This window comes from Papaver somniferum, chromosome 9 (assembly GCF_003573695.1).
Source record: "Papaver somniferum cultivar HN1 chromosome 9, ASM357369v1, whole genome shotgun sequence".
In the NCBI taxonomy this organism is placed as follows: domain Eukaryota; kingdom Viridiplantae; phylum Streptophyta; class Magnoliopsida; order Ranunculales; family Papaveraceae; genus Papaver; species Papaver somniferum.
The window spans coordinates 30,336,079-30,363,602 of record NC_039366.1 but is presented as its reverse complement, the minus strand read 5'-3'; the positions used below and the strand labels follow the sequence as shown (position 1 = coordinate 30,363,602).

Here is a 27,524-nt window from a genome sequence, read left to right as displayed (position 1 = left end):
AGTCTATCTGTGATTTGTTCCTGGACAAAAGGCATCGGGGCCTATGAGAAGGCTAAATCAGGTTGTAGCCAACATATACCCTTGTGCCACATAACGGTAAAGCATAGTTGTAGTGTAAAATAATATGCAAAGGCATAATTTAGTCATAAATTACAAAATCAAATATTTTAAGGGGCTAAAAACAAGGGGACTGCATGTCTCCCTTTCTATTCATATCGGTGGAAGGAGTCCTCACTAAACTATTAAAAAGAGCGAAAAATCTAAAAATCGTAGTCGATTTTTATGTTAATAAATCAAGGTGTCACACCAGCAATTTGCATATGGTACCTTGATGGTTTTGGATGCAAACAGTGGAGAATATAGTGTCAGTACTACAAGTACATGAAGTTATCAAGGGACTTAAAGTCAATCTGGAGAAGGGAGCTCTAATAAGCAGAAGAACAGATCATAAAGCACAATATATGGTTGCAATGATGCACCGCAAGATGGAGAAGCTTCCATTTAAATATCTAGGCATGCCTTTGGGATCAACAACTAAACAAACTAGGGTATGTGAAGTGATTGAAAACTTCAACAAGAAACTAGCTAAGTAGAAAAGGAGATTCCTCACAAAGTAGGTAAGATAGTCGTTATCAACACTGCACTAGCTAGCTTGCCCGCATACTTACCTTATGCAAATGTCAGCTTCCGTGGAGAAGAGGATAGTTAGAATCATGAGAGATTTTTTATGGGGAAGCACTCCTGAAAAGAGAAAGATAAAATGGGTGTCCTGGAAAAGTATGCAAACCAAAGAAGCATGGTGGGCTAGCAATAAAAAACCTGAGATGCATAAACAAAGTCCTTCTGTAAAAAATAGAGATGGAGATATGCAAGGGAAAGAAATATATGTGGGTAAAAGTCGTCCAACTCATAACAAAGGCTGCATAACAGACTTATGGCCAAAAGATTTTAAACTTACTCAAGGCAACAGACATTGGAAGGGAATACAAAAGGAAAGGTAGATATAATAGAATGACGTGCTAGCTTCAAGATACCAAAGGGGAATGGAGTAAAATTTTGGTATGATAAATTGTTCACCTCTAACCACTATACTTGTCACACCATAAAGGCTTTCAAACTTGTGGTGGATAATTTTGCCAAAATTGCAGACTTAATAGATCAAGGAAAGTGGAAAAGGGAGCTTAAGAATACAACCAAATGAGAAAGAAGCTCCAGATACAGTAAACCTGGTAATTCTTCTTGGAGATTCACCTACATTAACAGGTGAAGATGACACACTGAAAATTTCCATATATATAATTAAGTTAAACAACAAAAGAAAGGTATTAGTGGCTTCAAAATCAACAGGCACATGCAAGTGTAGCTCCTCCGAATTTTCCTCGTAGATGCATATGGGAGAAACATGTCTCTCGAAAATTCATTTGGTCAGTAATATATTCTGAGATTAGACAAGGGTTCGACATAGAGGAAAAGAATTGTTGTCTCTGCAAGCATTTAAAGGAGAGCATTGATCATCTACTACTGCATTTACCATTCTCAAGACAAATATGAGACTATCTCATAGCTCAATTCAAGATAAACTGGTGGTGCATAAAGTCAGGATGAAAGAGCGTTGGAAGCTTGAACCAACGACGAAGGAAAGAAGATGGGTGAAAAAATCTGGCCAATTCTACCATCAGCAGTTATATGGGAAATTTGGACCGAAATAAATAAAAGAGAAATAGCAAATTATGTCAAAGAGCAACAAATGAATGCTTGTCTTCTTGAATCCCATGCTAACCCAAGCTTGAGCCTTAAAGAGTCCAGAAAAATTAATCAGTTGGTTTGCCTATTTTCTACCAAATATATACATAAATTAATTGTTAACAGACAGGTATGTGCAGAAGGAGCTCCCGCTATGATAGTATAATGAGTTAAAAGAGAGGATCGATAAAAAAGAACGATATGATTAAGGAGAGAAAAATTTAATTACAACCAAAGTTCGAAGTGTTCTTATATTGTTGTTAAAGGGAGAAGATCAAACGATCTGGGAGAAGAAAAAATCGTATTTGACTCACAAACTTAATTGATTCGACTAATTTGATTGAAATGATTTTTTCACACGCTCACCACTCAAACACACTTCTTAACTAATCTAATACAACATAATTAATACCCAAAAGACCTTAAATGGTTTTTCGTTTTTTTTTTCCTTCGGTTTTTCATCGATTAGGATCCTTTGGGTTTGGCTTGAAAGTTGCAATGACATTCTTCTCCATACAATTCTCTAGGCATTTATAAAAAAATTTGGCCGAATGTACTATTTTCTTCTTTCCATTTGTCAGGGATAAGTGTTATCTCGAAACAATCTAAAGCATCATTTGTTGTACTCCCTTTTTCGGATCCAAATAGTCATAAACTTCATTGTCTCTACGGTGAGTAGGATCTTAGGATTTGTAATAGCATCTTGTTCATATCTTCGGATACGACGGTTTCAAAATATATTGTTTTTGAGAACTCTCTCTCCAAAACTTTTCTTCTCAACAATAAAACACCACTGCTTGAAACTTATTTGTTCAGATCGGCTCTTTTGGAGCGGATCTGATCAGATCAAACAATACCATTCGTTATAACTTCTCTTGATATTTATTTTGTGATTTGTTAATTTAGATTCAGTCATAATATTGGTATTATTTTCGATCCTGAGTTTATTGTTTGGTTTCATGATTTTTCTGCTTGGATTTGTGCCTGCTAGAGAAACTATGGCTTGTGATCTATCTCAACAAAGAACTCAGACCATGTTGCCTTCCTTTTTAGTGCAAATCTGGAAGCAAAATGAAGCAGCAACAACATCAGTGGTTTCTTCTGCATCTCCTCCTTCTAAGTTCTGCAACTTGGGGTTTTTCTCTCATCCTGTTTGTTTTTATCAAGTTTCTGATTTGCATGACTAATGTTTAGTTTTATTTCGTTTTTATGTTTTAGGTTACAATTTCATGGGGTTACTATATGTTGTGGTCTTTTCATATTTGGGTATTGGATTCGTGTATGTAATGGTGTTTTTAAATTTGATCATTGTTTTCTGCAAGATTAGTGATAACCATTTCTGGCTGTTACAAGAGCTCCGACTTTTATTCCGGTGAGTTTTTTGTTTACCGGCTGATGAATGGGATCATTTTTGGTCTTTTAGCATTTCTTTAAGCATGTTTCTCTTGGGTGGAAAATCACCCAAACCAGCAAAAAGAATGCCAACATCAACGATCTCAGCTGCGGAAACAAAATTAGAAACAAGAACAATAGTAACCCATGAAATGGAAACAAATACAGAAACAATTATATTCAGATTATCTTCTACAATTGCTATCATAGCTTCAAAGCCAAGACAGTCTGGTTCGTTCCGCTTGAGACACCTAGGATGCTACTGCTACTTTAGACACTTTGGATACTATTTGGATATTGTTTCCTGGGTCATTGTTACCTTGATTACTTTAAGTAATCTAAACTTAAAAAACTCCAGTTCATGTATATTACATGTTATGATGTACATTGGTTTTGGTTTCGATCCAATCATGACCTTGTGCTTTCTTATTGTTAGAGCATAGCTCGGTTGAACCCACCAAGCGTTGGTATGTCAAGTTTGGTTGTCATATTTTAGTGAGCCAAAACTCATTTAAAGAGTCTCTTGATTATGTACTAGAGTCAACCTCGTATAGGTTAGCTTGAAAGTATTAGGATATGAGACATTACAAGTATTGCGAAGACTTAAATAAGTGAAGAAGTAATGGAGCTACAACGACAACATCATCCTTCCACTTGAGGTTAGTGATATTTGACTTGAAGTGTTTCATTCCCTAACGTATCTTTCAAGTCGTGCATATTGAAAATATAACTGTGAAGCATGGATGATTATACCCTAGTTAGATATAGTATTAAGGAATACAATACGAGGTTTATTGCTTAACCATTAAACTTTGTATATAAGACATCGACATAATCGTTTGAATGCTATTGTGATTATGTATGGGTATGAGGTGAAGATTTTATCCTAGAAAACAATGTTTTACATTTGTTTAAAGGAAGTAAATTCATAAACTCGTTTTGTGAATCGAAAGGGAAATCGCTAGGCTTATTGGTATTGTTATTCATTGCATATCTTCTGAACTACCAATATGTGTGATTAGTATAGCCGCTCATGACTTGTTTATGTTCTTGGTAAAACTATTCACAAATGCCTGACTTTTGTATTGGTATGACTTTTAATTATTAGTGAAACCGATCTTAAGTAATCACCTGAGATGGTATGATCGATTTGTTGTAATTGGTATGACCAACTCTAGGAAAAGGGAAACCGATCCTAGTAAGAGGTACAACTGATCACAAAGGGGAATCGATCCTTGTATGAGGTGCAGCAAGTTTCTAGATATTGGAAACCGATCCTATGAACATGTGCAACATGTTTTTAGACATTGGGAACCGATCCTATGGACATGTGCAACACATACAAGTTAGATACCATATATATATATGTGGGAACCGATCCTAGTACCTAGTCAACCAAATTTTTGGAAAGCTAGTGTGACTAAATCCAGTACTCACATGGAGGTAGAACCGAAACTTGTTTTGGTAGAACCATGAAACCCATGTTTGGTGATTGAGTGTTCTTGATCAATCACATAGTGCTTGAAAGTCAGATGAAAAAATTCTAAACTTGTTTGGAAGTGTGGAAAATCGGTTTCAAGATTGTAAGTATGAAAGATTACTTACAAAGTTAAGATGTCGATATACTTTGAACATGTGCAGACGCTTATCTTTTATTGTTCAAAGATATTTTTTAATAGCTAAAGGAAAAAAATCCCGGATCGAAAAATAAGTTGAGAATCTTTTAATTAAGGTTTTTAATTTTATTTTTGGAAAATGAAAATTAGTAATGTGCATTTACTAGTTGGAGATTTTCTAAGAGATTTTCGGTCAATGTTTAGACAAAGCATTTCTAGGAATTATGGAAACCGAATTTGGAATATATTGCATATCTTGAGAATATTTTCGGTTTTGGAAATTCCTTGGTGTCCAAACTTCCTTTGTCTATAAATATCAAAGTTTGCATTTCGAGCAAACTAATCCTCAGAGCCAGCAAAACTACCTAGTTGTGTTGTTACTGGTGGAACCGCCTATTCGGAGAGGAAAGTAACCTAATTAGACGAAATATCTTACGGACGCTCAGTTTAAAGACTTTTTTGGGATTGAGAAGCTCTATTAGTACTGTTGGTGGGAAACTAGATAATTGCGATTTATTATTAGTTTTCGATTGATTTGATTGACTAACGGTTGTTGAACTTTGATTGCACCTAGTTTGTTTATGCTTGAGAATCTTCTCTTCTGATATAAGATTCACTCAAACTAGATCGAAGTTTCGACGGGGATGTTTAGACTGTTTGTAGATCTAAAGACGTCTTGTGATAATCCATTGTTAACATACTCCGTTCTGCGCGTGATTGATCATAAGAGATTCAAGTTGATTGTGTGCAGGTGTTTATTGAAGATCTAAGAAGAGTTGAAGACGAAGAATATTTCTGATTTGGATCATAATCTTTGGTGTGCACAATACTTGTTTCGGTTAAAGAGGATCCAACTATAATCGGTTTGTCCTTGTGGTAGATTGGATTGATTAGTTGTGTAGATCGGCATCAATACAATTCTTTGTGATTCAAAGTATTGATTACAAAATCTTAACAATTACTTTGGTAGTTGTTGATAAGATAGATCTAAGAACCTGACAAAGGAGTTTATTGGGATAAATGGAATAGCCTTTTGTCGAACTCACATCACTTGGTTGAAAAGAGTTGTTACCAAACAGATTTGTTGTTCCTTTACTGTTTGGAATACGAACCAAAGGAATTGTTCCAAGTACGTGACTTATTACAAGTTGGAGGCGTGGGAATACAAACGGAACTAGGTGAACTATAGGTTTAGTTGCTTGGTCTCAACTATACGAAGTTGGTTTGATTTTGTATAGCGGCTTAATCCTGAGAGTATTCAATTCTTGACAAGGTCCCGGGGTTTTTCTCCATTTGCGGTTTCCTCGTTAACAAAATCTTGTTGTGTCTTTTACTTTTCTATTTCCGCAATTATAATTATTTTATTATAATTAGAAGTAAAATACACAAACGTCAATTCCTATTTACTTGATAATAATTCTATTGTGTTTGATTAAGTCTGAACCTTTTATCAAGTAAACATACTTCGTTGTTGTATTGTCTCGATCTTGTATCCATAGTCAACCACACAAGTTATCTTGTTGTCGTATTGTCTCGATCTCGTATCTATAGACGATCACACAAAGTGTGAATCGATTAGTTGTATTGTCTCGACTCTGTCCATAGACAATCACTTTCGGAGAAACGACTTATAGGTGGAAAATTTTTAGATTGAGGTATATCTGGATACCCTCATCTTTTCAGATACATATTAGTTTTGTTTTCAAAATCTGTTTGGCCCTACATGTTTGGTCTCTCCTTTACGAGAGAGAAGAACGTCCTTTGAAACTGCTTTTAGTTATGAAGGAATGGATTTGATATGTAAGAATTGGTGGAACTGCTACAATTTGTATAAAAATCTCATAATCTTGAAAATTCTATGTAAGGTTTTCCGTTTCCTTAATATACTTTATTGATATATCATCATTTAATATTAAGTTTTGGGACATACTTTTAACTCGATAGTAGAATCGACATCGACATGATAACTGCTGAGTCAATACTACTTTTACATTCTCCCTCCAATAAAATTCATGGGATCAGAAGTATCCTATTTCGTCGTTAGCTTCACCGTCTACAAAATATGTGAACGAAGATCTTTTGCTTGTGTCAAGTGTGAAAGAGAATTCCATGTTAACCCAAGCTCGAGCGCAGAAAAAGCCTAAATCAGTTGGTTTGTCTTTTTGCTCCTAGATACTAACCCACGGGAGTGCGCACATGGAGCTCAAATTTCCAACGAACGTAATGAGTTCATGAAAATTACTACTTAACCAGGAAGCAGAAGGATATTCCTAGGAAAATATCCTATTTGTTTACCGACACCGTGACCTTCTTAGAAAATAAGTGAATGTTTTGTCGTCTTGTGTAAATGCAACCCAATGCTAACCCAAGCTCGAGCGCAAAATAATCAGGTGGTTCTTGTCTTTTTGCTATCTAAATTACTAACTCGCAGGTGTTCATCACATGGAGCTCGAACTGTATCGCATAATGAGTTAAAAGACAGTTAATAAAAAGTACCCGACTAGGAAGTAAAAGGATATGACTTGGGAAGTAAAAGGGATATGCACAAGCTCTGACGATGACAAGTAGTCATCCTATTTGTTTAGCTTCACCGTTTTGTAGATATTTCCAATACCCTTTTAGTCACAAAATATAGTATAGCATATCCATAGGCAATACTCATGCACAAATTCTTCCATAAATGCACCAAAAATCATGTATTGATCACTTGTCCATTCCTTCCTTGGCATTTTCTTATTTCCACTCTTTCGAATGGATCCCTTACTCGATGCATATCAGCAGCATAGACGTTCAAACAACAACCCAACTTTGATGCCTTGCAACATCAATAACAACAGTTGTGGTGAAAATAGGATCTTCTTTGAGACATTTTTTACTGGTTGGCTAATTAGGCAAAAAAACTACCTTGACAAGCTCATGTCTGCTCGAAAGAACAGCCAAAATATTTCCGAGATGGAATTAAGATCATTAGTCTTTCAAATTATCACTCATTACCAACAGTACTACGCCGCCAAAGTCACAGCTGCTCGCAAAGATGTGTTCGTGATGTTCGCACCCCCGTGGTTCAGCTCGTATGAACGTACGTATCTATGGATAACCGGGTTCAAACCAAGTTTAGCTTTCAGTATACTAGATAAGTCTGTTGTTAATCAAGATGAGCTCACTGATGAGCAACTTGAGGCGTTGTGTCGCTTGAGGGTGCAGACGAAAACGGCGGAGAGAGAACTAAACAATGAGATGGCAAGAGTTCAAGAGAGCTTGGCCTTGCCACCTTTGGTAAATATAGTATCGAGGGTTAATCCTGCTGGAAGACGTGTTGACGGCGGTGAGACGGTAGATGCTGCGATGAAGGCCCTGACAAAGGATATGGAAATTCTAGTGGAAAGTGCTGATTTCCTTAGAATGACGACAGCGATGAAGATTGTTAACATACTGAGTCCAGATCAGAGTGTGAAGTTTTTAGCTGCTGCTACTCAACTTCAAGTTAACATTCGTACGTATGCTGGGTTTGCAAAGAGATGCAGAGAGAGGCGGCCGAAGTATCACGGGGAGTGATCAAGAATGAGCAACGTCGAAAACAAAAACCAGCTCTACGAGCGTTAAATTCAGTGGTAGTGTAAATTTGTGTTTTTAGTTCGGTTGTTTGGCCGTGAATGATAAAGAGTTGGTTTGCATCATATGTGCCTTTTATGTTACTAGACACTTTGGAGAAAACTTTGATCCGGGGAGGCGGGGTCTCACATGACTGACAAGTGTAGCAATTAAGCATGCATCACCATGCATTTCAACACTTGGAATTTACCATGGGTGTCCAAAAAAGAGTAACTTGGCAAAGACAAAATAGGATTTCAACAAATTTTGTATTGAATTTTCTAATTGCCGTTGTCAAGCTGTCAGAAGAGGGGCTATAAAAATACTATGTCACTCTTCAAGATAGAAAATCTAAGTTACTCTCTCAAGCTGGCAGAACACTTTTAATAAAGTTTATTTCTAAGACTTTTCAATTTACCAGATGCAAGTGCTTTCTCTTCCTAAAGAAACGCTAGATCAAATAGACAGAATCCCGAGAGATTTTTGGTGGAATAAAAATAAACCCAAGAGAAGAGGAGGCTATATATAGGCCTGGATCAGTATATGCAAGCCTATTTCTCATGAAGGTCTAGGTATCAAGAGCCCACATCAATTTAACATAGCTCTCCTTACTAAACTAGCCAGCCGTCTCATCTCAGACCAAGATCAACTTTGGGCTCAACTTCTCAAAACAAAATATTTCCCAAACTCTCGTCCTCTGGAATACTCTAGGTCTTCTAAATTATCATGGATTTGGACTAGCATAAAAAAAGGGGTTGGAGCTCATTAAAGGTAATTTTGTCTGGCAAGTAAAAAATGGAGCTTCTGCAAAAATTTGGGAAGACAAATGGGTGCCTAATACAGGTATTATTCAAAAACCCACTAATACTCAAGATCATGTTCCGTATATGGTAAACGAGTTGATAACTCCTGAAGATACTTGGGATCAAGATAAGCTCAATACCTACTTTGAACCAGATATAAAGCTAAGATTTTAGCTATTTCTCCAAAAAGACAAGAACAAGACAAAATCAGATGGCAACATCATCCCTGAGGAACCTTCTCGGCAAAAAATGTATATAACTTTATCATAAAGCAAAAAGAAAGAAGACAACAGCCTAAATACCTTTCCATGGAAAAAAATATGGAAGATACAAGTAATTTCGAGAATCAAATTATTTGTCTGGAAATTAGCTCAAAAAGCCCTCCCAACGAATTCAAGACTCGGAGCTCATAATACGGACATAAACACAGAGTGCCCGATGTGCGATTCACAGGAGCAAGAATCAGAACAACACTTATTTCGGTTTTGCCCATTCGCAAGAGCCATTTGGTTTGGTCTTTCTCTAGAAGCAGTGAACACGAGAATTGGTTCGGACTCCATAGTAAATTGGATAAATGAGTGGATCACGGTTCAAGAATTCTTAAAATGGTTTCATCAAATCGCAACTATATCTTGGTTTATTTGGAAGTACCGATGTTCGGTGGTTTTCGAAAAAATTGATCCAAATCCGAATCACCTCATAGAGCAAATCAATAAATTCTTGCACCAGCATTCTCAAGGAAAGATCCAACACAAAATGAAGAACAAAGAAAGAAATATCCCTAAGGAAACTTGGTCCGACTTAAAGTCTGACTGGATAATCTTTATTGATGCGGCTTTTAAAAAAGAAGATTCAACTATGGGATATGCCTTTCTACTTTACTCAGTGGACAACGAATCTTTCGTGCATATTGCAGCGGGATCGGAGTGGGCCTCCTCAGCATTTCATGCAGAATCAAAAGCCTTGTTAAAAGCATCCTCATGGTTAAGTGAAAATATATTATCTACTGTCACGATAGCAACGGACTGCAAAACACTGGCGGAAATGATCAACAAGACATGCAAGGATTCTCCTTGGAACGCGGATAATACCATTCAGGAAACTATTTCAGTCCTGGAAAATCTTCCACAAGCCCAGGTAAAGTATATAAACAGGAAGTATAACTATGCAGCGGATTACATTGCTAAAGAAGCTCGGATAAAGCATCTTACGCACTTTTTTCCAATATTCAGCAAAGAGTTCTAAAATCTAGTGTTATTTCCAATGTTTTTGTCAGAAATGAGATTATAAATCTTTTGTACTCTGTTGTTTGATTAATACATTTTTTCTTTGCATCAAAAAAAAAAAATTTGCAGTTGTCAGAAACAAACGCACTATCTTTCAATGCTTGACGAAAGACACGTGGTTGTAAAATGTAAATCCCATGCATGTATGTTATCTTTGCCAGATGTGGCAATCTAACTCATTTTACTGCAACACGTGGAGTGGTCAAACGAATAAAGTCCTCCTACAGATGGTCAAAACCCTAAATAAACCCTAACTAAAGAAAAGGGGATTTTAATAAAATGCCACACTTCTCATTTCATGTTTAAGAAAGTGTCATTGTTTTTTCCAGAATTTTTTAAATGCCATACTCTTGACCTTTTCCATCCAGTTTTTTCCAAAAACCCGTTAGTTATTGTTAGTGCCTATGTGGCGTAAATCAGTCTTAGTAAAAGACATTTAAGCCCCCAAGTCATCTAACTAGGAATGCTTCCGAATCAACTTTAGTAGCGCGAGTCACTACCAAGTGGAACTGCTATTAGAATCGGTTAGGGAACTCAAAGGGAACTTCTATCGAACAGGTGATGTGCGTACTGATGGTGAACCATGGGTACATCTCTGTTGATGTTTTAAGACTCCTTTACTTCCAATCTTCCTTGCAAATAAGAATAGGATGAGACCCAACAATCAAAACATACACATTTTTTATAACGTCACCGATTTAAGCTATGCATCTTATAAAATTAGCGACAACAACATTTCATGTCGACTGTGTTCATGGCAGCAAACCCTATATTTGCATCACTTCAGAAACCCTAGGTTTATTTCTTCAATCAATTTCAGGAACCCGAGATTAAATCCTACTTCTCGGCAACTCAAAAGATTACCTCCAACTTCTGATTCCTCTTCTTCATCTCGTCAACTGCATCTTTCTCAATTTCTGCCATTAACCTCTCTATTCCCTCTGTTGTAGGAACATGTTCAAGTGATCTTTTGAGCTTAAAATCTAACCAAATCTGAAACAAGTTCACACCCTTGTCTTGTATCTTAATCAACTGCTGAAAACCCATCTTAGTCATTTTAAAATCAGCCACCAAACAATGGCAACATCAGATCCCTTCCCTGCCAAGTCTTGACCCATATTTAGGGGAATCCTCTAATTTATAATTGATCGGCTGAAGTTCAAATAAGCATTAATAAGATGAATTTTCATGAACCCATGGATGAAGAAGAAGATACTGTTAGAAAAGATGATAGGGAAGGGAGGATAGGATAGTAATTCCGTCTCCAAAATTGTTCACAATCACGTGATGGATGGACTATGTCAACGAGAATTTACTAAAAACGTGGGCCCGGACGGAAATGATAACAGAGATGGCATTTTATATATTTTGAAAAAAATAATGGCACTTTGTTAAACTAGAAAACCAAAGTGTGGCACTTCATTAAAATTCCCTAAAGAAAATTACAATCATCATTATGGAAATGGAGATGAAGAAATTCTGCAGCAGAAGTTCAAGCACGTAGCTGAAGATGGAGAGAGATATATCGATTATTCTGTTCTTCGTTGCAACAATCACACTGTAAGTTTAAGGCTGCTTTAAGCTGATTTACTACCAATCTGCTTCGTCTGAAATATTCTGTTAAATTACTCTGATCAGAAATATCTTGTTCGAAATTCAAAGATGGAGAAGTGTATGATTAGTGATGATGATATTAATAGTAGTGATATTTTGGATCTGAATTCAAAGATAGAGAAATATGTTCTTAGTAGTGAGAATAAGAATGGCGATATAAGTAGTGTTATTGTTGATGTTGAATTTTCAATATTATGTGAGATACTAAGCCGACTCCCTGTTAAGTCACTCATGCGTTTCAAATGCGTATCCAAAACCTGGTTGTCACTAATCGAAGAGGACCCTTACTTTATTGATTTACACTGTAAGCGATCAAGAACCCTACGTCCAGCTCTCTTTTATGTGATTCCACTTAAAAGTAAAGATTGGAATAATCCGTTCAGAGTTGGTGACGAGTTTTTCTTGACAGCTGAGTTATCATTTGAAAGAAGATCGGGCAATGCAGAGATTCAAAGTATAAGGAAGACAAACTCGTTTAGTTGTAATGATATTGTAGGACCTGTCAATGGTTTAGTCTGTTTCGTCGACAGGCAAAGGAATGATGTCCGGATACACAATATCAGCACCAGAGAGATAACACCACGGATTAAAGTGGCATGTTTAAGGGAAGAGTTGGAAAAGAATAGCACAGGTTGTTCTTCTTATCACATGACCTATAAAATTGGATTTCATCCTGCAACTAAAGAACACAAACTGTTATGTATTTGCAGTGTACATTTGCGTGATACTGATGATCATTATGAGCTTTATGAAGTCTTGACTGTAGGAGACAATAGATGGAGGAGGATTGATGCGGTTCCACCTTGTTCTCCTGATTTCATTCACAACTCTGTATATGCCAATGGTTCGATTTATTTTTGCAGCTCTTCTTTTAAAGATTGTGATCCTAAGTTCTTGGTGGTATTTGATGTTGGAAGTGAGAAGTTCAGAATGATACCAATACCTATTTTCATTCTGGATCATCAGCCTCTTTATCCTTCATATTGGTTGCGCCGTCCTTATATATTAGCAGTTGATGGAAATGTGGCTATACTGCGTAGAATGAGTGATCGCGTTCCCAAGCTATGGATATACAAAGACGATAATGATGATAGTAAAAAGGAGAAGACGAACCCCCAAGTTACAAGTTTTGATGATGCTGAGGCAAAGTGGACTGAAGATATCATAACGTTACCTTTTTCTTGGGATGGGGATCGGTCTCTTTCCTTTTCAAATGTTGAAGGAACAAACCAAATCATTATGGAATTGTTCGGAGATCGTAAAAGACGAGTAAATTCTGTATCTCTTTATTCTTACGATTGGAAGAAAAAAACTTTTTGTGAAGTCGAAGTTAGTGGGATTACTGCCTCGATTCCCGATTTTTGTTCAGTTAAACTGTTTACAGCTTTCGCGGAAAGTCTCTTTCCTGTTCAGAAGACGGAATCACAGGAGGATTTTTGTGGTAAGCGCTCTTATCTTGTGAATTTTTGGTTTTGTGTCCTTAATGAAAGTTGATTGGGTTGAGGCTTTTGTGGCGTTGCCATATCTACAGCCATAAATAGTGATTTTGTTTTTTTCAACAGTTCAAGGCTGTTTCGCTCGTAGTTGTACACGCCAAGCTGTGAGAAAGTGGTGTGGACTTCTAGAATGGTGTTTTGGATTGGAGGGTTTGTAGGCTGTAAATGGGATGCTTTGAATTGTTGTGGAGGAGGTAATGTCCATAAGAGATTTTGGTTTCATGTTTTGAGTTAGTCTTTGGTTTTGTGATGTACTGTGAAATGGTAACTATTGAGAATATGTCTGAGACTAATTAGGAAGGTCTCAGATATACACGGCTCTTAGAACATAAACTAGGAAAGTCTGAGACTGATATGGAATGTGTTTATACTAGGAAAGTCTAGGAAAGACTTATTCTAGGAAACCGAGACTGATATGGAATGTATTTCTATTAGGACTCTATTATGTGGTCGCACATATATATATCCTTGTAATCAGTTATGAAGAGAGATGAAATAATATACACGAAATTCTTGACATGGCATCAAGAGCCAGTTTCGAAACCTAAAAAAAAAAAAAAACTAAAGATGGTTAACGAAATTGAATCATCCAAAGGAAAGACGGTGGAATATGATATACAAAAGAAGAACCCTGTATATTACCTAGGTTCGAGTGATGGACCACGAAATATCATCACGCCAATAACTTTGAGAGGAAATAATTATGATGAATGGGCTAGAGCCATAAGAAGATCGTTAATAGCCAAAAGAAAATTTGGTTTTATTGATGGAACAGTTACAAGACCTGAAGATCCGGATCAGTTGGAAGAATGGATAGCAGTGCAATCAATGCTGGTCTCATGGATTAGTAACACGCTGGAGTTATCAGTGAGATCAACTCTGGGAGATTATGAGGATGCAAGTCTATTATGGGCACACTTGAAGAGAAGATTTTGCGTTGTTAGTGGAACAAGAATATGCCAACTAAAAGCATCTTTAAGTGACTGCAAACAGAAGAAAACGGAGGAAGTTGTTATATATTTTGGAAGATTGAACAAAATATGGGATGAGATGGTGACTTATATGAAGATACCCCAATGCAAGTGTGGAAAGTGCACCTGTAATATTGCATCTCAGGTAAGTTTGTTGAGAGAAGAAGATTTATTGCATTATTTTCTGATTGGGTTAGATTCTGTATACAGCTCTTTGCGTGAACAATTGCTTGCAAGAGAACCATTGCCGTCTGTGGATGTTTCATATCAAACAATTGTGAACTCAGAACGCCTGAAAATTGGAGATGGAGTTGTGACTACAGAGATGCAAGAGAATGTTATGGCTTTTAAGGTGCAATCTGATCAACGCCTACTTAATAGTGCTTATGATCCCAACAAGTACTGCAAAACTTGCAACAGACAAGGACACTCTGATGATGGCTGTTTTAAGATTATTGGATATCCAGAATGGTGGGGAGACAGACCAAAGAATGGAAGAGGAGGAAGAGCTGGAGGAAGAGGACGTACTGGAAGAGGAGGTAGAGGACAAGGAGGAAATCCTGTTCGTGCTCATAACCTGCATATTTCGGCAGCAAAGGAGAGTGCTGGTGCTGGTACGTCATCAGCTGATGGAACGGGTCTAGTAGGAGTTACAGCAGCACAAGTTCAAGAGGTGATGGAGTTTTTAAACTCAAGAAAGTATGGTTCTCATCTACAAGGTAAAAAGAATAAAACATCCTGGATTGTTGACACAGGTGCAACAAATCATGTTACGTATGAACTTCTTAACATGAGGAATGTACGAGATATTAGGGCATGTTCAGTTGGATTGCCTAATGGAAAATATGCATACTCTGAGAAAATTGGAACCGTGATTCTCCCTGGTGGATTGAAACTTGAAAACGTGCTTTATGTACCACAGATAACCTGTAACCTAATTTCAGTCACACAACTTATTGATGAGATGAGTTGTATTATTCAATGTACTAACAAATTATGTCTTATACAGGACCGGTCTACGAGGAGGATGATTGGAGTGGCTAAGAGACAAGGTGGACTATATATTTTCTGTGGTGTGCCGCATGTTGAAGTTATGGCTGTGCATGAAGATTCATATGAGTTGTGGCATCAGCGTATGGGACATCCTTCAGAAAAAGTTTTGCAGAAATTGCAAGGTGTGAGTAGATTAATTAAGAAGAATAATGATGCTTGTGATATTTGTCCCCGGGAAAAGCATCGTAGAAGCAGTTTTGCTAGTAGTTTGAGTAAATCGAATTGTATTTTTGATTTAGTTCATATAGATTTATGGGGTCCTTATAAGATCCATTCATCATGTGGAGCACAATATTTTCTAACAATAGTTGATGATTTTTCAAGAGGTGTTTGGATTTATTTAATTCGGAATAAAACAGAAGTTGAATCAATATTTCGTGAATTTGTTGCTCTTGTGAAGCGTCAATTTAACAAGGATATTAAAATTGTTAGAAGTGAAAATGGAACGGAATTTAATGCATTACGTGGGTATTTTAAGACTAGTGGAATAGTCTTTGAGACGTCTTGTGTAGGTACTCCACAACAGAATGGAAGAGTTGAGAGAAAACATCAACATATAATGAATGTGGCACGGGCTTTGAGATTTCAAGCAAGCTTGCCGAAACGGTTTTGGGGAGAGTGTGCATTGACAGCGGCGTACTTGATCAATCGTACTCCTACACCTATCCAAAATAATAAAACACCATATGAAGTATTGTTTGGAAAACCACCTCTATATAAACAGTTGAAGGTCTTTGGATGTTTGTGTTATGTATATGATCAAAGTAGCAAAGGAGATAAGTTTGCTAGTCGAGGAAGAAGGTGTGTGTTTCTAGGATATCCATTCGGTAAGAAGGCATGGCAAGTGTACGATCTCGACACAAGAAGGTTTATAGTGTCTAGAGATGTAAAATTCTATGAGACACAATTTCCATATAAGACCGAGTTGGATGGAACTAGAACTCATATAACGACTGATGTCGTTGGCGCTACACATGAGACAGATCGTGTTGGTGAAGAATGGAGTGATGAAGATTCAGTAATAGCTGGCGGAGAAGAAGGTGCAGAAATACAACGACAGACAGATGCAGATGTCGTTGTACAGACTGCAGCGCCTGGTGGAAATGTTGCAGTTCAGACTGCGACATCTGCAGAAACTGCAGTAGAACAGACTGCGACATCTGCAGAAACTGCAGCAGAACAGACTGCGACATATGCTGAAGATAACGCTGTTAAGCACAAGTCTACGGCGTCAGAAATTAAGGAAGATGTAAATGGTGATGGACAACCCACAAATACCGTTGCTGTGAACAACGATTTGGGTAAGGGAAAGCGTCAGAAGATCCCATCAAGTAGGCTGAAAGGTTTTGTGACGCACACCATTCGAGAAAATAGTCCATCTCACTCTCAATCATCACAATCATCATCCTCAGGTACACCTTATCCTTTGACATATTATGTTAGTTGTGACAGGTTTTCTGACATGCATAAAAATTATATTGCTGCATTGTCGGCAAAGTCTGAGCCGAAAAATTTCAGAGAGGCAATGACACATCCAGGTTGGAGGAAAGCAATTGCGGAAGAAATATGGGCCTTAGAAGAACAAGGCACATGGGATATCACTGAATTGCCACCTGGTAAGAAGGCTCTAGGAAGTAAGTGGATATATACGGAAAAATATGATGAATATGGTACTTTGGTACGTTTAAAAGCAAGACTTGTGATTTTTGGAAATCATCAAGTTGAAGGTTTGGATTACAATGAGACGTTTGCACCAGTGGCAAAGATGACAACTGTTCGTATGTTTTTGGCTGTTGCTGCGGCTAAGCAATGGGATGTGCATCAGATGGATGTGCATAATGCATTCCTACATGGAGATTTGGAAGAGGAAGTATATATGAAAATACCACCTGGATTTGCTAAGGGTAATCCTAATATGGTGTGTAAAATGAAGAAATCATTGTATGGACTAAAACAAGCACCGCGGTGTTGGTTTGCGAAGCTGTCCACTGCATTGAAGAATTATGGGTTTCGGCAATCGTACTCAGATTATTCTCTCTTTACTATGCTAAAGGGAAAGATGCAACTTAATGTGCTGGTGTATGTTGATGATTTGATTATTGCAGGAAATGATCTGGTTGCGCTTACACAATTTAAAGCATACTTGGGTCAATGTTTTAAGATGAAAGATTTAGGAAAGTTGAAATACTTCCTAGGATTGGAAGTGGCACGTAGTAAAAAGGGTTTCTACATATGCCAAAGAAAATATGCGTTGGATATTATAATGGAAACAGGTTTATTGGGTGCGAAACCTGCAGAATTTCCTATGGAGACAAATCATCGTCTTGCCTTAGCAACAGGAGATTTGCTTAGTGATGTAGAGAAATATAGAAGATTGGTTGGGCGTTTAATATATTTATCTGTCACCAGACCAGATCTTGCTTACTCAGTGCATATCTTATCTCAGTTTATGCAGTGACCTAGACTGGAGCATTGGGAAGCAGCACTTCGTGTGGTTAGATATTTGAAAAAGAATCCTGGACAAGGAATTCTGTTGCGCTCTGATAGTAGTTTCAAATTGAGAGGTTGGTGTGATTCGGATTGGGCAAGTTGTCCTATAACTAGACGCTCACTGACGGGTTGGTTTGTTCTTTTTGGTGATTCACCAGTATCTTGGAAGACTAAGAAGCAACAAACTGTGTCTCGTAGCTCGGCAGAAGCAGAATATCGTTCCATGGCGGCGGCTACATGTGAATTAAAATGGTTGAAACAATTACTCCGAGATTTGGGAGTTCACCATACACAAGCAATGAGTCTTCTTTGTGATAGTCAATCAGCGTTATATATTGCGAAGAACCCTGTGTTTCATGAAAGAACGAAACACATTGAAGTGGACTGTCATCTAGTCAGGGATGCGATAATAAGGAAGATTATTTCACCTTCTTATACTCCTACCACAATACAGTTGGCGGATATATTCACAATGTCGTTGGGGAAAGCTCAGTTTCATAGTCTATTGTCCAAGATGGGCATTTGTGACCTGCATGCTCCGTCTTGAGGGGGGGTATTGAGAATATGTCTGAGACTAATTAGGAAGGTCTCAGATATACACGGCTCTTAGAACATAAACTAGGAAAGTATGAGACTGATATGGAATGTGTTTATACTAGGAAAGTCTAGGAAAGACTTATTCTAGGAAACCGAGACTGATATGGAATGTATTTCTATTAGGACTCTATTATGTGGTCGCACATATATATATCCTTGTAATCAGTTATGAAGAGAGATGAAATAATATACACGAAATTCTTGACAGTAACTATGTTAAGTTTAATGTAATGGTGAAATATCCATCCAATCCAATGATGATACAAGTTTGTTGTTATTGCTGGTTTTCGTTGAAGAAATGAAACAATATGTTTTAGGTTTTATGTTGTTTTATCTCTTGTTACCATACTCTTTCGTTTAGTAGAGTAATCTGTTAAGACGGAAAATTGCTCACTTACTATGTTCCAGCCTTGCCGGAAAAGTGGTTGCTTACAATGTTCCAGAATCTGCAAAATTAAGCACCTGAGTGAGATTAGCTAAGATCCTAATGGGCCGTAAGGCCCAATGCAAACCACTATCAGCATTTATCTTCAAAAAAGTGCAGTGCACAAGGGGGATTCATTCAACAATTTGACAGCACAACTGTATAAGATAAAGGAGGGATTACACATGTTGTTAAAATTGGTGGTTCATTAATAAAAAACAAATAATTTTCCTAATCCTACTAAAGATCAACCAAACAGTTCTCATCTTAGTTGTTGAGATCTTTCTTCTACGAGTTTCATATGCCCAGGTGGCACTTAATTTGGAGCTTCCACCTCAGAATTTTTAGTCTTCATTACATGTCAAAGGCAAAGTTGTCTTTGTATTTGCAAGAGAAATATGTGTTGAAGGAGGCGGAGCAGCTTATTTGGCCCTCACTTTATTGTTAAGTGTTTCCGTGTTTTTCCACGTCCAAAGCTCGCTAGTATTGATTGAGCTCTCGCATCACTGAAGGGTATGTAGTGGCCGCGAGGGCAACCATCAGTCTCAAGAGGTGTGGGCAACGGATATGATTTTGCATCTGATCGTGTCAATGGTTTTTCTTTTACAATGCAGAGGTCTTGACTTATCCTCAACGGAGCAGAGTGATAACTTCTCCCATCACCTACCGGTATATAGTAGTTGCGATGGTCTTCATCACTCTCAAGAGTCTCAAGAGGCATGGCTAATGATGCTGCATTTGATGGCGTCAGCCGTTTTTCCGTTGCTGCGTAGAGGTTTTGGCTTCTTCCCGAAGAAGAGTGACGAACTAGTGGTAGATTTCTAGCAGTCTGGGGGCTCGGAAGTTCATGAAGCTTGCCTATTCTCGGGGAGGAGAAGGTAACTTGTTGGAAGCTCTGTTAATGTTGCTCTCATTTTTATCATCCCTTAAACCTTTCTCGTGATTCCTTAGTTTGAAGGCCAATGTGCGTCGTAAATTTTTGCCAGTGTTACTCAAGCTTGCACGCCTTTCCCCATAGATATCCTCGAAGACGAAGTCACTGGATTTGTAATCATTATATTGATGTTCAGCTGCCAATATTACTTGTGGGTCGATTGCCTCAAGGGACTTTAGTCCCTTGCTAAAGAGATTAATCTGCTCTTTGCACGCGCACACAGAGAGAGAAAGAACTGGTTAGTTATTTAACAGAAGATGCATTAGAATCTGGATGAAGAAGATGATTAACCTGTGCAGCATGGTGCTGAACTGCCTGGGTTACAAAACTCTGGGTTTGCACTTCTTTCAATGATTTCAACCGGAAAACATAACAAATAGCCTCCCGCTCGTATTCCTCGGAAGCTGATTGCAACTGCTGAGGTGAAACCGCTTCACCCTTGAAAAATCTCGACTTTTCATTTTCCCTCTGAGCAGTCAACAGGCCGTGATATACATTTCTGAAATGTCCAGACGTCTCTAAACAGATCAAGGAATTATGTTGTTTATAATGAAAGACTACAAATGAATTTGTCAGTGTCACAAGATTGCAATAGTTAAAGGACTCACATAGCCATCAACAAGTTCTTGAAGTTCAAATTGCACTTTACTCAGCATCTGTAGAACATTACCTGCAACCAAAATTAATTTATCAAAGGAAAACTTATTGAACACAGATAATAAAAACACCATCACCAGTAGTACTAGTAGTAACTACAAAACACCGTTTATTACCAATTTGTTCATCATCATTCAATGCACCTTGCTCATGTAGACAAGTACCCATTTCCCGCAGAGACTCGGTGAATACTGAAGAAAAAGGAACGAAAAGATATTTTGGAAGGCCACAAGATAAGAAGTTCAGATATACTAAGAAATAAATTTAGTAAAGTACCAAATGCGCTATTTTCAGCCGCAGCAGCAGCATTAAGTATGGTGTCGTTGCATTTTTTCATGTCCTGCATATCCTGCATCAAAAATTAAACCAAAATGAGTGATCATGAGTTAAAATTTGACGTCCGACTTCGGATTCATGGATCGTGATGGATCAAATCGAGAAACTGTATATATACCTTAGAAGCTTGAGTAAAATCATCTAATAACTTTGCAGAAGGACTTTGATGATGAGGATGATTATGAACTCTTTTATTATTACTACTGTGATTTTGATAGCGAGGATTACAAAGTGTAAGTCCCTTGAGTTTCTTCCACGAAGACTTGAGCATCATGATTATAACGCTTCTGCCTTAGCTTTTCTTTATCTTCTTCTGTGACACCTGTAATTCTTTAGAGACAGAAAAACTAATGAAGAACATCACATTTTATTTCTTTTCTACACATGTACACACTACACCCTAGTTAGTAATTCGGGATTCGGCAAACGTACGGAACGGCAAACGTACGAGTATTATACGATTTTGTAAAATCCAGATTCGGTCCAAAATTCGGTCAGCGGAACGTGATTCGTCAGTAATTCGGAAAGGCATACGTACGTGTATAATTCGATTTATAAATGTGAGTTCGGCTCTGAAAATTCGGTATCTATATATAACAAATAATTTGTATTTATAAGGTCATAGACCAATTTTTATGCATATGTGTGAGTTATCTAAAGAAAAAATAAACTTAATATGATGATATTAATAATATATACAACATTAGTTATCCAAGAGGACGTCGTATGGTGGTTTAGATGCTTGGTTAGTGAGTTTGAGATCTCTCTCACCTTCACCTTCAAATCTCTTCAGTCGTTTTTGTTTCATAAAAATTACAACACGTCTAATATTCGGTCGTGTATGCTCGGAAGGCAGTAAAGCCCAAAAAGTGGAGTTTTTGAAAAGTAAAAGCTAAAGAATTTATGGCGAATTAAGCGGACGTATCATTCGGAATACGTAAAATTCGTGAACGGTTCGCGAATAATCCGGGAATGCCACATAATACGCGATTTGGGTTCGGAGTTGCAAACGTACGCGAATAAAACGGTAAAATTCGTGATACGGAAAAATTCGCGAATGATTCGCGAATCATTCGCGAACTTACTAACTAGGCACTACACACGCAATGACGCAAATTTGCTTACCTTGACTTAACATTAGTACGACTGCTTTGTTGACCACGTACCCTTCCGTGGTCATATTGTTAGATTTTTCACGTGATGATGATCTGGATGAACCCAGAAGTTAACAAAACCCTTAATAAAATAATAGTGTAATTAGCTAGCCAGGCTTCCCATCTGGCTTGGGGAACAGATAATTCTTCTTTGCACCTTCTAGATATTGACCACCTTATTTATGGGTGGGTTCAGTCAAGGCGTCAAAGGCTTGGCTTTCTGTGAACAATTAATTTTCCAAGCAGAAAATTTTCTTTTCCTTGTCCTACGAAATTCAGAAGGTGTTGATATAATAACAATAATTAAGGTGGTCGTAAGATCTCATTTAGTGGAATAAAGAGACCAAGCATGAGATTGTGGAAAGTCTAATCGCATAAGAAAATTAAAACGCAGATAAAGAAATTACTGGCGTAATGTTTAGAAGTCTTCATTAAGTAAATACCTCCTTATTGTTGTCGCAGAAACCTCTAAGATGGTTCGTTCCACACCACACAGCTCTTTTCGTTTTGTTTATGTACATCAGGAAAAATGCAATGAATTTAAACATGAAATGGGTATGCGAAAGACGAACAATATCTCGTGAAAGTATCATACACTAAGTACATTGGTTTTTTATTTATTTATTATTGATGAAAACTAAGTACATTGTTAGCCATACGCACATTAGGCTCAAGGGAAGAGCCAAGATTACATTGTAGAAGCCTAGAAGCGGGGTGTGTGTGTGTGTTGGTCAGTGTCGGAGGCAAAAACCATGAGTACGGCAGTAAATAGGCAGGGCTATGGAAGCGGAAGAACAAAAAACCTTCGAAGTCTAGTTGATAATCACAACCAAAGAAATGATCTAGCGTTTGCTGAATCTTAGTCTGGACGATTTCAAAGCCTAGTTGATCACTTGTGTGATTACTAAAAACTGGATGCTTATAGGAAATGGAGCCGGTCAGAAGAAGAGATTCAAAATTGTACCCTGAAAAAGCAAGCATGGTAGCTATATGAGAATGCACCTGGGATAGATTCCATATCCAAATGCAAAACGATCCGTAAGGATTCATATCAATTTTAACAAACCTACAAGGATGACGTTCATTCAAGAAAATCCAACTTTTGGACCATACAGTTCCACAAGCATTGAATCCAACAGACAAACAAGGTTGCCAGAAAAATAAGAATCAAATGTTTGTAAATAATCAAGTACACCAGGATGAACATTTCACAGACTAACCTATATAACAGAAACAAGCATAGATAAACACTGAGGCTTTCTAACTTCATCTGCCAGCAAATGTTGAAGTTCTTTATATTTTCTCAAACCGACAACAAAAATAAAAATATTTATATAAATTTCAAATCCTAACTGACAATGCATCACCAGTAATATAATACGAAACTTTTAATAACCCATGACGACATTGTAAATTAGAATCGACCAACACATGGAATCGTCAAAACAGTAACAGTTTGTGGTTACATGAGTTCATTGCAAGAATCCAAGAAGTTTTACAATATGTCGACAAACAAGGTTTGTTGTAGCTCATTGAGAAAATACCTACAAAAATGTTACTCCTTTTCACCAAATAACTTGAGGAGAAGAGAAAAAGAACCTCCCTTCCATGCAACACGGTTCTTCCTGCAATATCTCTAAATGCTCACAAGAAAAATCTCCTGCGGCTCGTATCCATTTCCGGCTAACAATCAGCAAAACAAAAGCAAGGTCAGCAAACAAATTATATGGAGAAGGAGAGGAAAATTCTTTCTATATCAAATAGGGGAACATAATACCTTGTGAACCCATTCGAATTCCCCTCCTTTAGTATCAAATGTTCCATGCTGCAAACTGACCAACTTTAGCGTGAAGCGGGGACCACATTCCTACACATTTTCGGAAGGATAATTTTAGCTAATATGTTAATGAAGACTCAGGTGAGAACCTCGCAATAAATCAGTGATCTTGCCCTTCTTAACGTACAAGAGTGTTGTAGGATGGAGAAACAATTTCCTTCCACTTATACCACAGTTTCAATATTACATCTTATGTATTATACTTGATAAAAGTTTATTTTTCTGTGAGTTACTTAATAAAAGGTATGAAACAAGTATTCTGCTCCTGAATTAGGTCTCATCACTGTTACCAAACTCAGATCATTATGCAATAGGAAGGTAAACGTTTTGACCTGCAGGCGAGTAAACACTTTTCCAAGCTTCTTCTCCTTCTTCTCCTTGTCTTCTTTATTTTTACTCTTCCTTTCGAGCGATTTTATTTCTTTCTGGTCAAAAATGTACCTAGTACCGGGACGGAAAAAAATATTACCACCACGCAAACCAAATTTTACTAGTGGTACCCTTAAGCAAAGTGTTGCACTCAGAGAAAACGTAACCATATAGAGACAAACCTGTGGTGGCGAAAGAAAATGAAATCACGCTGATTGTGGAAGGTCACAACCCTTCTTCCTCGAAAATTAGGATCTTGAGGGAAGAGTGATTGTATCATCCTAAACAGAACATATATATATATATATATATATATATATATATATATATATATATATAGAGAGAGAGAGAGAGAGAGAGAGAGAGAGAGAGAGAGAGAGAAAAAGAGAAAAAAAATTAGGAGACAAGTATACGTGTGAAATTTAGATCTAAGCAAAACTAAAGAATAAAGATGTTATACTGGGATATCCAACTTCAAAGGGTAAGAGCTGTACCTCCCAACACGATGTCCCAAACGTGTCGTGAAATTAGTCATCACAAGTTCAGGCATGTGACGAGTTGGATTACCATGATTCTGTCGGTATCAGATAGATGTCATTAGGACATAAAAGTTGTATTCCTAGTTTAATTATCAAAATCAATGTCTGTCTGTATGTGAGTGGACATACAGGCATATCAACCACATACACTTCCTGCATTGGAGTTTAAAACTTTTCCAAGGAAGCAATGAGCCAGGCATGCATAGGCGTAATCCTAAATAAACATACCTTAATATCCTTGCGCAAGACTAGACTGGAGAGCTTAAAATGTGCAGTTGGTCCATTAGGTAAGCCAATAATGAGAAGAGCATCTACATTGAAAAATGTTCATGATTTAACGTCTGAACAGAATCATGCAATAAACATTAAACCGTAACGAAGACTAGGTACAAAACATTAAACAGAATAACCGAGAATGCGGTCTAGGATTAAATGGGAACCCACAAAAATTTGCTTACCTGGTTCCCTTCGGTTAGTGTGGACAACCATTATAGACGTGAATTCTTTTTTATTTGCATATTTAACAATCTGCAGAACAAAGAAAATTGTGCAATGTAAGAGCTATTGCTCACAGATCAATAGGCAACGATGTCAAAAACATCAAAATGAGATCACCTTTTTCAAATCATAGGTTCCTCTCTTGAAATAATGAGCATTTGGAATCACTGTGAGTAGTTCCGAAATGAAAGCTGGTCCTCTCTGTAAATAAAAAAAAAATACCATCAAATACCATGTTGTGAACATAACATTTAAACCAAACCAACTGTGTCAGTCTCAAGGAAACATACAGTAGAGTTGTAACGACAGGTGGTGATCAAGATTTTTGGAGTAAATTCTCGTTTCAGAATCCCACTGAACTCATCCGCATCATTCCCAGCAAATAACTGCACAGGGAAAACAATTCCACACACTTAGAAAAACTAAACAGTATCTATGTTACCCATAATGACGGGAAAACATCCCTATGACTACGTTTTTAATTAAACACAGACAAAGAGTAACAAAACTCAAGATGGAAACTTCAAAGGAGATTAACAAACAAACCTCTTCATCGTCAGGCCTACAAATGGTTTCATCAGGCACCCTTTGGTTTTCAATGGTATGTGGAACTGGTCTAGGAGGTAGCTGCAAATTACAAAACTTGTATGAGTAAAAAATCCAAACCCCCAAATGCCGAAAAAGACTAATACCCTTCAATCTCAAACACCTCAAATCCAACTAAAAGCCACTCTAAAAGATAAATATATACATGAAATCAAATCAAAAAAATATATATATCACCTCTTCGCCAAGGTCCATAGCTTTCTTTTCCTTAGCTTCACGATCCTTTTGCTTCTTTCGTTTAGCAAGTTTCTTTTCATGCTTGATTTTGGAATGAACAGCAGCTCTCTTGTCCTTATTCTTTATTGTAGATGGTAATACCTGACTTTTCTTATTACTCGAAGGGTTTACTTCTCTTTCTTCTTCAGCAGCAGCAGATTCTCCTTCATCCCTCTTTCTCTTCCCACCCATTTTCATTTCTCTCATGATTAAATACTGGAATACATAATAAGATGAACAATTTGCTAATAAGTCATAATAAGTAAAAATATTAAAACACAATTGAAATCCAATCAATTAGGGTTTTTCAATCACCAGCTCGAGAGATATGACAGAGAGAGAGAAACACAATTGAAATCCAATAAATTAGGGTTTTTCAATCACCAGCTCGAGAGATTACCTTTCACTGAGTGCTTGGTGTGGTGGTGCACTGGTTTCAGTGTAGCGACGGAGATTGAGAAAGAGGGGTTTTGGTGTTCGCAGCGGAGATTTTAGGACTGAGTTGAGAGAGAAAGGTTTTAGTTTTTAGGTTATGTATCTCATGGGTTGGGCTTCAGTTTTTGGGCATTTTTAAACTAAAAGTTCCGTCACCGTCAGGGATAACTGCGGAGGGAATGAATAGTGCAACTTTGCAGAGGGCACTTTTCAAGCATCTGATTCTTGAGGCTGGTTTCTATGGGGATGGCTAACCCACCCATATGCCATGCCAGCTGGCCTGGTAAATGGCATGGCAAGCTGGCCGCGGCATTATGGGAAATAAGTTAAGCTATTGAGTCTCAACTGAGCGGTCGAGACTACACTGCTAGCGGCTTCAACTCGATCTCCCGATCGAGTTTGCACCGGTAGCGATTTAAACTCGACTTCCTGCGGTCGTGATCTACCGTGTATAAATACCATAATTCCCTTCAGTTTTCATTCACAAAGAAAAATTCTTTCCTTCTCTAGAGAGTAAACCTAAGTTATTTTTTGCTTCAAAATGAGTAGTTCCAAAACAAATAGACAAAGAAAAAAAAACAGGAAAGACAAAGGAAAATTTGTTGCAAATAGTGACATTGTATGGGTCCAGGATAAAGAAAAAGAGTTCGCAAATGTTAGGCAACTAGTTGGACCTGGTGTATTACCTACGCATTTATCTAACCATCCCGAGCGAGTTGGTTTACCTACACTAAGAGGTCGGTGGTCTGAGATAACCGAAGTGTTTGGGCTCCTCCCCGAAGCTGTTCTAGAAATCCTTGTGATAATATCCTTGGCGGCGTTTATATTTCATAAAAGGCAAAAACCATAGGACTCAAGTTGTGCGAG

General features: G+C 37.5%; 3 protein-coding genes across 3 annotated transcripts; 1 reads left to right on the top strand and 2 right to left on the bottom strand.

Annotated features, from left to right (window-relative positions):
• The first annotated feature begins 7,502 nt into the window (after positions 1-7,502).
• On the top strand, positions 7,503-8,306 carry LOC113311692 (protein DOG1-like 4). Its single transcript, XM_026560497.1, has one exon. The coding sequence runs from the start codon at positions 7,503-7,505 to the stop codon at positions 8,304-8,306; it is 804 nt and encodes a 267-aa protein (XP_026416282.1).
• Positions 8,307-19,934: 11,628 nt separating this feature from the next.
• LOC113311691 (uncharacterized protein At2g33490-like) lies at positions 19,935-21,318 on the bottom strand. Its single transcript, XM_026560496.1, has 6 exons — positions 21,122-21,318; positions 20,944-21,016; positions 20,784-20,858; positions 20,619-20,680; positions 20,302-20,478; positions 19,935-20,210 (listed from the first exon to the last, which is right to left on the bottom strand). Exons 1-6 carry the CDS (start codon positions 21,275-21,277, stop codon positions 19,935-19,937), a joined length of 819 nt encoding a protein of 272 aa, XP_026416281.1. The 5' UTR covers positions 21,278-21,318.
• Positions 21,319-23,455: 2,137 nt separating this feature from the next.
• On the bottom strand, positions 23,456-26,751 carry LOC113308225 (ribosome production factor 1-like). Its single transcript, XM_026556706.1, has 12 exons — positions 26,623-26,751; positions 26,184-26,438; positions 25,947-26,027; positions 25,691-25,786; positions 25,518-25,601; positions 25,361-25,430; positions 25,131-25,213; positions 24,858-24,937; positions 24,546-24,644; positions 24,327-24,435; positions 23,935-24,024; positions 23,456-23,840 (listed from the first exon to the last, which is right to left on the bottom strand). Exons 2-12 carry the CDS (start codon positions 26,427-26,429, stop codon positions 23,802-23,804), a joined length of 1,077 nt encoding a protein of 358 aa, XP_026412491.1. The 5' UTR covers positions 26,430-26,438; positions 26,623-26,751; the 3' UTR covers positions 23,456-23,801.
• Positions 26,752-27,524: the final 773 nt, after the last annotated feature.